General features: G+C 35.1%; 1 protein-coding gene across 4 annotated transcripts in view; it reads right to left on the reverse strand.

Moving 5' to 3' along the window:
• INTU (inturned planar cell polarity protein) overlaps nucleotides 1-12,884 on the reverse strand; it is a 49,288-nt gene that overhangs the window by 12,210 nt on the left and 24,194 nt on the right. For all 4 annotated transcript variants that reach the window (XM_083834033.1, XM_083834032.1, XM_083834034.1 and 1 more), the window contains exons 4-8: nucleotides 12,162-12,365; nucleotides 7,424-7,542; nucleotides 6,483-6,572; nucleotides 5,825-5,902; nucleotides 4,530-4,719 (exon numbers count right to left, since the gene is read on the reverse strand). In XM_083834033.1, coding sequence (XP_083690159.1) covers nucleotides 4,530-4,719; nucleotides 5,825-5,902; nucleotides 6,483-6,572; nucleotides 7,424-7,542; nucleotides 12,162-12,365 — 681 coding nt within the window. The remainder of the gene's footprint in view (nucleotides 1-4,529; nucleotides 4,720-5,824; nucleotides 5,903-6,482; nucleotides 6,573-7,423; nucleotides 7,543-12,161; nucleotides 12,366-12,884) is intronic.

Below are 12,884 nucleotides of genomic sequence, written 5' to 3' on the forward strand. Positions count from 1 at the left end.
ACCCACCATGACAAACTCCTTGGGCTATATAAACAAGCTGACTCTAATTGAAATAGAGCCAGTTTTGCAAACAGAAATGTCAGCTACACTGTTGGCAGTCAACAAACTAACCAACCTCTCAGCTTTTTCCCCAGTTAAGATATAAATGGCTTTCTGCCCAACAAGCAACTGACATTTGTATTCTCCAAAGAATACACAAATAAAAAGATCTTCACTAAAGCTTATATAGCAGAAATTTCCTCTTTTTTTTCCAGGAAAAAAAAAATTGCAGATGTGGATGATCTAAGATAATTTTGGAACCCCCTGTTCATATCATACATATAAAATAAATTGTTTTCTAAATTCCTGTAATTTTACAAGAAATAAAGCAACCTGAAAGCTAAGACAGAGAACAAACTGTTACAGTCTCTCCCTGCAGAAACATAAGAGAGAAGAAAAAAAGCACGGAGGAAAAAAAGCATGGAGAAAAAAAAGATTTGTCACCAAATAGCACAAGCAAATAAACATGTCATTTCCTGTATAAGAATGTGTGACAACAGAGATACACTGAGTTACATTTCTAATGTATATTAGATTGGCCATATTCTACAATTACGTACTGCATAAGCATTTTATTCCCCTTGGTTATGCAGCATGGATTTTGCAAGTGAGTGGATGTGTATGTTACAGGACTACGTGCATCCTCCTAGATTTTTCACTTGGATAGCAGATTTAACTCTGGAGTTCTGATATACAAGTAACTTTCTTGAGACACTCGGGGAATACACGCTTCTGTAGCTAAAACATATATAACATGTAGTATAAATGCAGCAGTTGGACTAAATTCTCCCCAACACAACCAGCACGTTTAGCAAAAGTGTGTCTAAACAGATACCGTGGGGCAAGGTAGAGAGAACTAAATCATTATGGGTCTGCTAACCAAGGCAGAGAAGACAATTCATATTATGTAGAAAGGAGAGAGAAGTCTGCACTAGTAAACAGGAATCTGTTTAGTAATGAATGGCACTCAGTGATGCATAGCTTGCAATGTCTATGGCAACTTTTATTAATGAACAGTAGCAAGCCTGAAATAAGTCTGCAAACCCTGTCAATATTCAAGTTGAAAGACTTACCACTTATTCCCTCCCCAGCAAACAGACTTACAAAAATCATACATGAGGTCTTCTCATTACACATGCAATTCATAAAGCCAGGAAAGTCTTAGTTAATATTTTGCTCTTTTTAGGCTCTTTATTTGAGCATGCCACTGCAGAAGTAAGGTCATTTGAGCATCCAAACTCTGTCCTCTTGCAGAGCCATTCTGAGAAGAACTTGTAATTTTCCATTGCATGGTGTCTTTACTTTCACGGACAACAGTGAAGATTGTTGCAAAGTTTCTTTCCTGTTACTCATTAAATAAGTTTAGGTAACAGCTTCTGGTCAGCTCAGATCACAATCATTGTCTAATAATTAGTATTATCCTTAACTTTGTTACCCACAAGCATACAAATATTTTGGATCTTTCCATGGAAGAAAACTCCCAGCTTAAAATTTTCCAACTGTTTCATCTGCATTAAATCACGGCAAATAGTTACTACAGAAAACAACAAACTCTACAAGGACGGCACTAACATACCCTTAACATCTTTCCAGCTTCATTTTTTTTGTGCTGTGAAATTTAGTAAAAACATATGCTGACATAAATATGATATGCAAACAACTCTTCACATGATATGGAAAATAACTTCCTAACTGAAGGGTTGAAAATACTTAAAAATCATGAAGGTAAAAATGATTCCTTAGATTCACTAATATTCACTGAAGGATGGAAAATGAAAATGCAGTGAGTCTTTCTTTCATCCACTTTAAGCCCTGAAGTGAAATCTGAAAATCTAAGGGGTCCACCTTGCCTTACTACAATATCTGAGACTTCTGGAATAAAGGATAATATATAAAATATTAACAAATTGTCATTACAGTATGTGCATTGTATGGAAAGTAACCTTCTCAACAGGAACCTGACTAGATATTAGAGTTTTATATGTTAATATGACTGCTTTAAATAGAAAAGAGGAAAATTTTGAAATGTGTGTCTCATTGAAGACCAACAGATTTTAGCTACTTAGCCACGTGTTTAGTTCCTTGAATGAGGCTGCATTTCATTAAATACCTACAGTATTGACATGCCTGTTTGAGATGGTCCCTTCATTTCAGGCTGTCTTCATAGTTAGAGTCCTGAGGCATGATTCATCTAATACTAATGCAAAAAGCTGGAGTAGAACAGGTGAATTGCTGGATTTTCCCCATTCAGTAGTAGGAAGAGATCAGGATTAGCACCTCAACTGTAGTCGTTTATATCATAGGCTGAAGAGAAGGTGAGATGATTGCTACCCCAAGTCACACTATTGAAATAAAAAGTAGGTGCAAGGAATATCCAAATGTTTAAACTGATTCTAAGAAACCCCACGAACAGTTAAGAAATGTCACATTAGGAACAACAGAAGAGGAACCGTACTGAAGCTACACATGATGTAGGTACAATCCTCAATTTCTTAAGAGCTAGTACACATTAAATAGGTTTGAATACTAGAAAGTATCACAGCAGTCACTCGTAATGTTAACAAAATAGTGATGTGAGAAGTTATAAGCTGCACTTTAGCAGTAGCATACTGCAAAGAACATCTACAGGCCTGCTTCCTGAGGTACAGTTGAAGTATGTGAGTCTCACTTCCCCTGTAACCAACTTACCCCGTAAAAGGGACAGCACTGAGATTCATTCATACACTGACCACGTGGTTCAACAAGATGACTGTTTTGGGATTCTATTATCAGCTATTTTTTAATAATACATGTTTCTATTTTTGACTGGGGAAACACTAAACAGAACAGTTCTCAAACAGCATATGACAAACATAAAAGCAATCATTTCACGACCTGCATGTTTTGAAGTGCAGATTAACTTCTGTACTTCCAGTATTAACTGAAAATAAAGCAGTCAACTGCACCTAATGAGACCTTGTTACCTACAGCTGAACCTACTATCAGATCAAAATATGTTCTAGCAATGTGTTCCATGGAAAACATAACCCTTATTTAGTGATACTAACTCACTTTGTAACAAACTGTAGCATGGGAACAGGGAAAAAAAAAAAAGGAAACTGGAAGCCCCTGAAAGGAGGTACCAGAAATCTTTTTGTTTGTTTCTAAACAAACGCATACACCATTACTGTTAATAAAACACTTGACACTAGAATTAACAAAAAATATCCACGGGGTTTAGAAAAAAAAACAATGACAGACAATGAAAAATGATCTGGATACAAAACAGGAAAAAAATATACAAAGAAAAAAATTCAAAGGAATTTTCTGTACGTAAGCCACAATTTTCACCTTTTGTCCCTAAATGTAATTTCACATAAGCTTTCCCCTACATTTTCTGACGACTGCATCCTGTACCCTTTGCATTACTTAATACATTGATTAAAAATCGTATAGTAAGTTTGTCTGCCAACTAGCGTACAACACAGCTACGACTTGCTTATCTGTGCTGAAATCTGCCACCCAGGAAGACAAAGTTTTTCTAGTTACAACCCCTCTTGCAAACTTTGCATTTTGTACATTTCAAAGGGAATTCCATTTTCCTTTCACTAAATTCAAATGAATATGTAATTCAAAATAACACCATACATTTCTGATTAAATATGCGTTGGACTTAAAACTCCACTGCTGAAACTTCCTTAGGATTGTTTTCTCTAATACCAAAATTGTTATAATCTTTTCAGATTGGAGCGATACCACCTGTATGCAGACCTTTGGTCTAACAAAGTTAATTGTAGAGTTCATATGAAAAATCACTTCAGAGAAGACTTGGCAGAGATTGTGGATCGCATCTATAAAATCGGTTATTTTTGTTTAAAAATACGTCTTCACTAACTATTATCCATGATCCCCCATTTTAACTCAAAGTTATTTCATGCAAACGAGGCCTGAGACTGTATATACTGCTTGCTGTGATCTAGCTTTCCTCTTACTACTACTAAATGCACAACTATTTCTAACAGAAAAGTAATCAGATTATATGGTTTCAAACAAATAACGTGTAGATATTTATTTTGATTCTGCAACAGCCTTGGCAACTCTCCTAAACCAAAAAATTACACATGGGCTTCCAGAGTAATATTTTCTACCTGTAAAAATACTTGGTCAAAATTAAGCATAAAGCTACATACCATGACTTGCTTTCCCTACTGCGTATGCTAGTAGTTAGAAATGTATTTTTTTCATGTAACCTTAATTCCTTTATCATCGTGTTCTCTTCCAAGAGAACTCAGAAATCACCAAACTACACCCACAATAGCATTCTGTTTCCTATGGAATTGACCGCATAGTTCTAAACTTAAATAAAGGATCCTATAGGAAAAATGGTGGCTTTGGATGGGTAAAGCACATTTAAATTACACAATGACACCAAACGATATATGCAAGACCTGAGTCAATTTTCTGGCCTTTCATATACAAGTTTTTCTGAAGAGATCTGAAAACAACATTACCTTGATCTCCTGAGGCAATGTCAGCCAGCGCAAGCCTGGGAGATTGTCTAAGAATAAGGCACTGAAGGTATCATAGTGTTGAGCACTAGAGCTGGCGTTTGAGTTGAGTCTTGCAGGCTGAAGTGCTCGCTGGAAGAAGAGGTTGAAAAAGTGATCCAGACGAGAAACATTTTCCACCTGGCAAAAAGCACTGAACAAACATGAACTCCAAGTTAGAATATCATCAAGAAACGTGTAGCTTGTTTATATAACCCTCTATTCTATATAAGTCTCTTTACAGCATGATAACACATTTGAATTTTTTAACACTCACTTTAAACAAACACCAGGCTAATAGGCAGACAGTACATACATACAAAGATGACACTGCCTGTGTAGCTGAAAGCACTGTAGTGTTATAGTGGATATCTGGAGCAACATAAGATGAAGCAATGATCAGATTCATCCCTTCAGAAATTCAGATCGTTCCTTGTCTTTATTTTAATAATTTAATAAATTATTTTGGTGGGTTAGACATCACTGTTTAGTATGACTTTCCTTCAAAGGATTAAAAAAAAATCTACATTTCTAAATAGTCTGCTATACTTAACATAAAAATGAATTACTTTACCCTTCATATTCAAAGCTAAACTTTTTCTGAGATGCATTTAAATAGCTGCAAGTATAACAAGGGTAAGTTGCTTCTTGTGAAGTGACATTAAAAATGCTGTAAGAAAAAGATATGGCTTGACATTACATGTGATTGCTCTATCTAGAACATTTTTCTGTGTTGAAAAGCACAAAAGTAATATAAATGCTAGGATTTTCTCCATGGCATACATACTTAAACCCTGAATTGAATGCAAGCATATGAATAGCCTACCTCGGCAATTTTATTTAGGTTACAGTCAGACTGAAAATTTTCTGGGTGATTTCCAAATGCAGAGAGCTCTGCCAAATAAAGTTGAGAAGTCTGAAGTGTTTATTTTATTAAAAATATAACACTGATTCATATGTGTGTTTTACAGACAGTGCTTTAACACATTTGCAGAGTGCTGTTGACATCTAGAATGACATTGGTTATGTGAATGATTTAACCTAATCAAGGACCAAATTTTCTGAAATAACAAAGACTTTTTAAAAAGAGTCTTACTAGTGTTAAGACTGAAACAAAAAGTCAAGAAGAACAGAATCCTGGTCTTGTGCAAAGGTGAAAGAACATGCGAAGAAAATCCACAAATATAAAAAATGAATGCTTTTTCAGTGAGCATCAATTAAAAACTAGTGACTGAAAAAATAATTTTGAAATAACTCACCTGTCTAAAGAGCTGTACATAAATTTTAAGGTCCTGACAACATTTTCCAACATGATCCTTAACTGGGTAAGTGGCACACTAATAAATAAATGAATAAATAAATAAATCAAACATACATCTATGTTTATAACATCTTTAACTACCATCAATACACATAGGCATCTTCTGAAGAGAGATGCATTCATAACTAGTGATATATTGCAAACAAAATATACTTCATCGTACTGTACAAGAAATTTCCTTTGAGTGATTTGCCCATGACCACACAGACATAGTAGTAAAGCTGGAAAAAAAAATCTGTACTTCTTGCCTCCTAGAACACATAAATACATAATACTACTGCTGTTATTCAGTAGTCTCTAATTAGGACATGACTTCACCAAACACTGAAAATTACTGTTTTACAGCTTATACATATTTCTGAGATTTTATGAGAACTCATTCCCTTCATAAGGAGTGAAAAAGAAATTGTAACAAGGGGTATATAAAAGATGTGTACAAAGTCGATCCAAAAAGCGGGATAGCAGCTATAAAATCTATGTATAGTAAGAAGAGTACATTGTAAAACCTCCATTTCTTGCTTTTTGATAGGAGAACACTACAATTTGAGGACTATACTTGAGAAAAATAGGAAAAAAGTATTATATTTGGAACTTACTTTTCTTCAGGAAGGCCAATTACAAGCAACTTGTCACATTCTTTCCAGTAAACAACTTGAACCAGCTTTCCACATAAGAAAAGGGAGGAACTAGAAAAATTAAGCCAGGAGTATTTCCATTAACACTATGCAGTTATAAAAGATCACCATTAAAGTTGGAATGATTTATATGTATTTTATATATAGTCTTACACTCATGCAAAATAACATGCATGCAATTTGGCTAGGTAATTACATTAATTATTAGAGAACTCGAAGACCCTTTTATTTCCCTTCCAAGTAAAAGGTCACACCAGCACTAATATACACACGCTGATCGTAATTTACTCTTCTGACAGAAAAAGCTTCATAGAAGAGCTGGGGATTTTCTATTATATTTCTTGAAAAGATGAGACAGTCCATAGAGACCGACAGAGGTGCTTTCGTATTTTGAGAATTCATCTATAAATGGGGAATGGAGAACCTTAATAGGAAATGTGATTCTAAGTCATCATGGATTTCTATGCTGTCTTTCTGATGATACCACACGTACAGATCATCCACAAATTGACTGACTTGTTTTTTCAGATGTTTGAAAATCTTGACATGTCAAAAATGCTTCTATAGGAGAGAATTCCTCGTAATAATGCACAAGCATTTAAAAGTGGTAAACACACCTCAGTGCTAATTAAAGTGACACTGCAGTTTAATACTGCTACATGCGAATGATCAGCAGCTTAGTAGCTGCTATTAAGAGTCAATCTGCATTGTAGTGATCACTAAATTAGTAACATGCTTTTATTAAATAGAAATTTTTAAGCACAGTTAAAGCACTGTGCTAGTGTTTTAAACTTCTCAGCCAAAATAGCAAGATATCAGCAAATGACCCATGCACATTCTTCTGTACGCATACATATAAAATATTAGAAGTAGTAATATATAAAATTTCAAAATACTTTTACCTGATAATCTGGGTACCAGTAACACTTTCCAGTATGTCAGAGAGCGTGAGAAATATTCCCCTCACATTTTTGAGTTTTTGGGATGCTTCCGATATGGGGTACTGATAAAGAATTTCTTGCTGTGAATGAAATTAACTGCTAGTTAAGCAAAGCAAAGACAAATAAACAAAACAAAAAACAAGCTGACTTTTTCTTTTACTGGTATCAAATTTTTTTGAACATTTTTGAACATTTGTTTTGGTATCAAAACAAGCAGCGGTCTGAATGGGCATACTGGAAAGGTCTAAAACACGAATGTTTACAACAATTTAACTTCTGCTTTATAGAAAGGTAGGACTTATTTTGAATCACTATTATATGGAGAAATATAAAATGACAAACAGTATGGCCACTGAATTGTACAGTTTCAAATACATTGTTAACAAATCAGATTCCAAGAGATTGCTAACATTTGTATAGCTCTTTCAGTATTTAAATTGTGATTTAAGAGCCCATCAAGAGGACAGCTCTTGAAAACCAACATGTAAGAATGAGAACTCTCATCTCTTGCTGTATCCCTACCTAATCACCCTACATCTACAGCAAAAAAATAAAACTGAGGTATACATTCGAACAACGTATACACCATTAACAATTCTATCATGAAAACACAACCTATTTACCATCATATGCTTAAAAAGGTCAACCTTAAACTGAAGATCAATAAAGACAAATATTTATAACAGTTATTTATTTTTTATTAGTTTTTTATTAATTATATAATTATATATAATTTTATTAATCAGTTCTTTAATATAATGCTATTGTATTAAAATAATTTTAAGTATGCTCCAAATTTTTATACTAATTATTTCAGGAACTGTAACGATAAAGTAGTAATAAGTAAACTACTTTTGCTTTCTACTAAATCACGATGGTCAGAAATAATCTGTATAATACTAAGCCTATCCAATGCAAAGGGGACACTAAATTATCTTTCTACACAAGCAAAAGAAACACTGATATGAATAACTTTGCTATTTTATTGCTCAGTGCCAATATCCGTCAGCAAATTTTCCTTCATCAAGATTAAAAGTATATAAAGTTTCATTGTAGAAGGACCTGGCAAACTCTTCATTCTTATCCAATTTAATTAGCTCTATTTTCAAATACTCATTAGTAATACAGATTTTTTTTCTTAAATCAATCCCTCAGCAGGAGAAAAAAAATGCCATTTTCTAATTACAGCATTACAAGGGGCTAGAAAGAGAACATTCTGTCTTTTCCACTCCTTACTATGAACTGGGGCCTTTATACAAAATTCATTTGAGAATTCTCCGAACACTTTCCCAGGGAAAGAAAAGACAACTGTAACAAAAGGTCTTAGATGCATCATACACATACACAGTAATGAATTGTTAGCAAGGTTCAGCACATACTACCATACAAGATCATCTGTCTTCACAGTAAGATGAAGAGTACCATTTTATCCAAAAGTTTAGAAGCAGGTTTTTTTTTTTTTTTTTTTTTTAAATGTGAACCCTCCCCCAAACCAAACACCCAAAACCTGGACAGAGTATCTAAACTGAAGGCTTAGCCTTTAACTTATCAGCTGCTCTTTTATTTATTTCTATTTTATTTATTTCTCAAATTCAGCCTAAATTACTTTTTTTTTTCCACTCTGCAGTCTTGACAACAAACAAAATGGATAAAAGGAATTGTGTCATAACGATGCTGACCAGATAACCAGTGACCTCACTGACAACAGATGCTTTAAATTGGACCTTATATGACAGTAAAAAATAAATAACATTAAAAGAACACTACAAATTCTTAAAGATTTATTTAGAAATAATAAAAATGGAGTGAAATGCTACAGGAAGCCCAAGTGTCTGTAAGAATCAAGATATCTTAACAGCCTGCCCAGTAATACCTACTTTGCATGTATAGTAACCACGTGCTACCAGTAAAACTGTCATGTAGAAGGAATACAAAGGCTATTTCTTTTAAAACATGATATCATCAAAAACAGTTCAAACGCATACAGATGTTATAACATCTGCTGGTGCAAATAACGTATGTTGGTACAAATAAAGTATGCTATAATCGTAACACCTACCTGGAATTAAAGCATAAAAGACAAGATCAAACTCTCTCACCACACACGCACACATCCTAAATACTTTCCTTTGTGACTGTCAGATTGAGCTTGCAAGTCTTAGAGATCACTAATTTGATCTTTGGGTGCCAAAGGCTCACAAGTGGAAGAATTAGTAACTAGCCCTAGTTGCCATTGTTTGCAAGGATGTGATCTGCATACAATGCTTCCTTTGGATATGGGTAAAGAAATTTAGTAAAGGACCATTATGTTTTTCTATTGTGCAAGATGGCGTGGGTGTGTAATAATTCACTGCTAATTTGAAATACTGTAAACTAAGTCTGGAAAAGTAAATCTACAGGATAAATGTCACTTACTGCTTACCAAATGAATCTAAAGACAAATGCCTTGAAGAAGCCAGCAGTCTTTTGTTAATGTATGTTTTAAAGAGCTCAATTACACCAGCAAAGCATATCTGCACATTAGAGACTATCTGGGGCTGCATAACCACCAATACTTATCAGGAAACAATTCTTCCATGGTGTGAAGGGAGAAAAAGTGCAATCCAATCCAATCCCTCTTTTACCTCAGCTCAACATTCTGACTTAATCCTGTTTCGTGGGAGAAAGTAGAGAAAGAATGGGGCAAGAAAGCACTGTTCCATTTACTCTGAAGTGCAGGTGTTACCATTAGGCATTTGCATATCTATTTACCTTGCAACAGGGGAGACAGAGACCCTGATTTCTTTATTTTTTAATATTTCATAAAATTCATCTGAAAACCAGTGTTTTCTTGGTCACTAAAGTCTACAACAATTGCCCATAGCTGTTCCATACATGTAACGTAAGAGTCATGGACTACGAAATTAGAATTGAAGATAAAAGAATTATTTGTAACATGCAAGTCAATTTTGATAAAGCATCTTAAATTTATTTAATTCACAGCTAAATGAGCTTTTTTGTTAATTTTTATTATAGGGAAATACCAAAGCAGAAAAATACCATGGCATTGTATGTTTTAATGGAAGCAGTCTCAGGGTGTGTGTGTGGGGAAATCACAGAAGGAAGGTTCTATAAAATTTGCAAGAGATTGATATAAATTAATTTCTACTGAAGGTACCTCCTATGAAAACCTGTAGTATCTTACACAAGATTGGAAAGAACTGCAAACCAAAGCTTACAGTGCCAGTATGTAGCTGCAATACATAATGAAGCATACGTTACCTTAAAAATATTAGAGTTAAAAAGAACATGATTTATATTACAAAGTTGAGTACTCCAGAGTTACGAAGTACTGGATTTATGGTTGCCTATTAAGCCTTATTTATACACACTCATCTGTCCATCATCTTCTGCTCTACACAAGACTGGCATCTTTCAGAAAAAAATAATACAGACAATATCATGCTGCATATATACAAAATGGCTCAATTAAACTTGCACAAGTAGCCATAAATCTGTCATTTCCTAACTTTCACACAACTGACTCTGCAAACTATACAACATTTTTAATGGTATCGTAGTATCATGCAATTTTCTAGCCCTCCCTAGCCCTGTCTCTAGAAAGTAAACTCCATTATGTGTAACTGCAACACACTTTCTCTATTGTAGATCAAAGCAATGCAGACTTCTATCAGTTGAAAAATGGTATTAAAAAGATAAAGACATCCCAGAGAAGGGATGGAGCGCTGCCTGGGTCTGACTAGTTAGGGGAGGGAAACAAAACTGCCTGTCTTCTGCTCCCCACTCTGTCACTGTCCCACCAGTCCCCAGAGACTGGAAAAAGATCTGCTTCATCTGATACCTCCACAGCACAGATAATGTAAGTCACTGGGGCCTATATTAAATCTGAGGAGAATCTACAGATGGGCACAAGAGTCTTTTTCCAATGTCTGTTTCTGAAGCGTCCACTTTGGCCATTTGTCATTTTCAGGTCAGGCGAGAGGCCAAGCTCAGCCCTCCTCACTGTTCTGTATCTGCCCTGCATTCCGACTAGAGCCTTTGTAGCTATGGCTACACCAGGAACAACATCCACACAAACTTACAAAGGGTTATACATACACTGGCACAAGTTTTCTGAGGAGCATGAAAGGGAAGAGAAGTGAAAGGGAACATTATGGGACAAAGAAAGAGTACTTGGGCAGCTCAAAAATGTTGCCCATGCAAGAATCAACAGTTGGCTGCAAGCAGCAGACATGCAAGCAAGAGTCTTCTAAGAAAAGGCACATTAGCATTTCAAAACAGGAGGCACTAGACAGATTATGTATGGAGACTGCCAACTGCTCCTGCTGGGGAAAAGCTTTTTTTGATTAGGAGGATTTCATACTTCAAGTTTGAGAGGTGCATTGAAACGTCACAGTGAGCATTTGGGAGACAACAATGAACTTCTGAATTTGCCTCTGCTTTCTCTGTTAACACCTGGTCTGTTCTTTCTATCAAGACATTCAGTAGTGCTGAAGCGATTTCAAGCGTAATTAGGATTTGCCAGCAGTGATGCTGTCCCCCTGGAATTTCAGGCCTTGTTTTTGTCAAAAAAAAGATATCTGGCAGACTATTCAAAATGATTAGCAGGATTAAATTTTTTTTAATACCAATAGACATAACATTTGCTGTTGTCCGTTTTTATCCTTCACCTTATCAGTTTTCTTAGTTTGCTACATACCTCATCCTTAGATGTTTCCGAGTCCAGTTTCAGCGAGAGGAACATAACAATATGAGGCACATCTCGTGTCACCTGTTGAAGGTCTGCGCTGTCTTCCCCCCACAAAAGCCGAACCAGGTTGTTCATACTTGACTGTGCCTGCTTATTCCTTTGCTGAGATGTTCCTTCAGGCTCAAATATTGATGTTTCGAATGTGAGTTTTACCTATGAAGATAATTAATCAGTGTGAAAATGATGCTGTACTTACAATTACATTCTAATATCAGATGAAAGAGATGTAGTTTTAGCCATTTAAGAGATGTTTTCATGGCTTTTTTAAAGGCAGACTTCTCTAGCACAGTGGTAAGTTTTTGTAAGCATACATTCAAGATAAAAGCATTCAAAAATTGCTGCTGTCTGAGGAAAAACAATTATACACGCAGTGTTACATAACCATTTATTATTAACAACAAAGCTAGCTATTACATGCTCTCTGAAAGATGCGAGTAAGCATGTGGTTTGGGGTGTTTTCATACTCAAATTTTACGGTTTTGAGAATGGAAAAATATACTTACTGCTCTGGGTTAGTTTGAACACAAAACCTATTATCACCATCTTTAAGCATACACAATATTTGACTTCTTTCAAAAATATCAGCCCTTCCATAAATATATATCAAGGCTCCTTCACAACCATTGCTTTGCTGTTATGAGCACACTGACAGATACAACTGCACAGGAAAAT

Source organism: Anser anser (assembly GCF_964211835.1).
Source record: "Anser anser genome assembly, chromosome: 4".
In the NCBI taxonomy this organism is placed as follows: Eukaryota; Metazoa; Chordata; class Aves; order Anseriformes; family Anatidae; genus Anser; species Anser anser.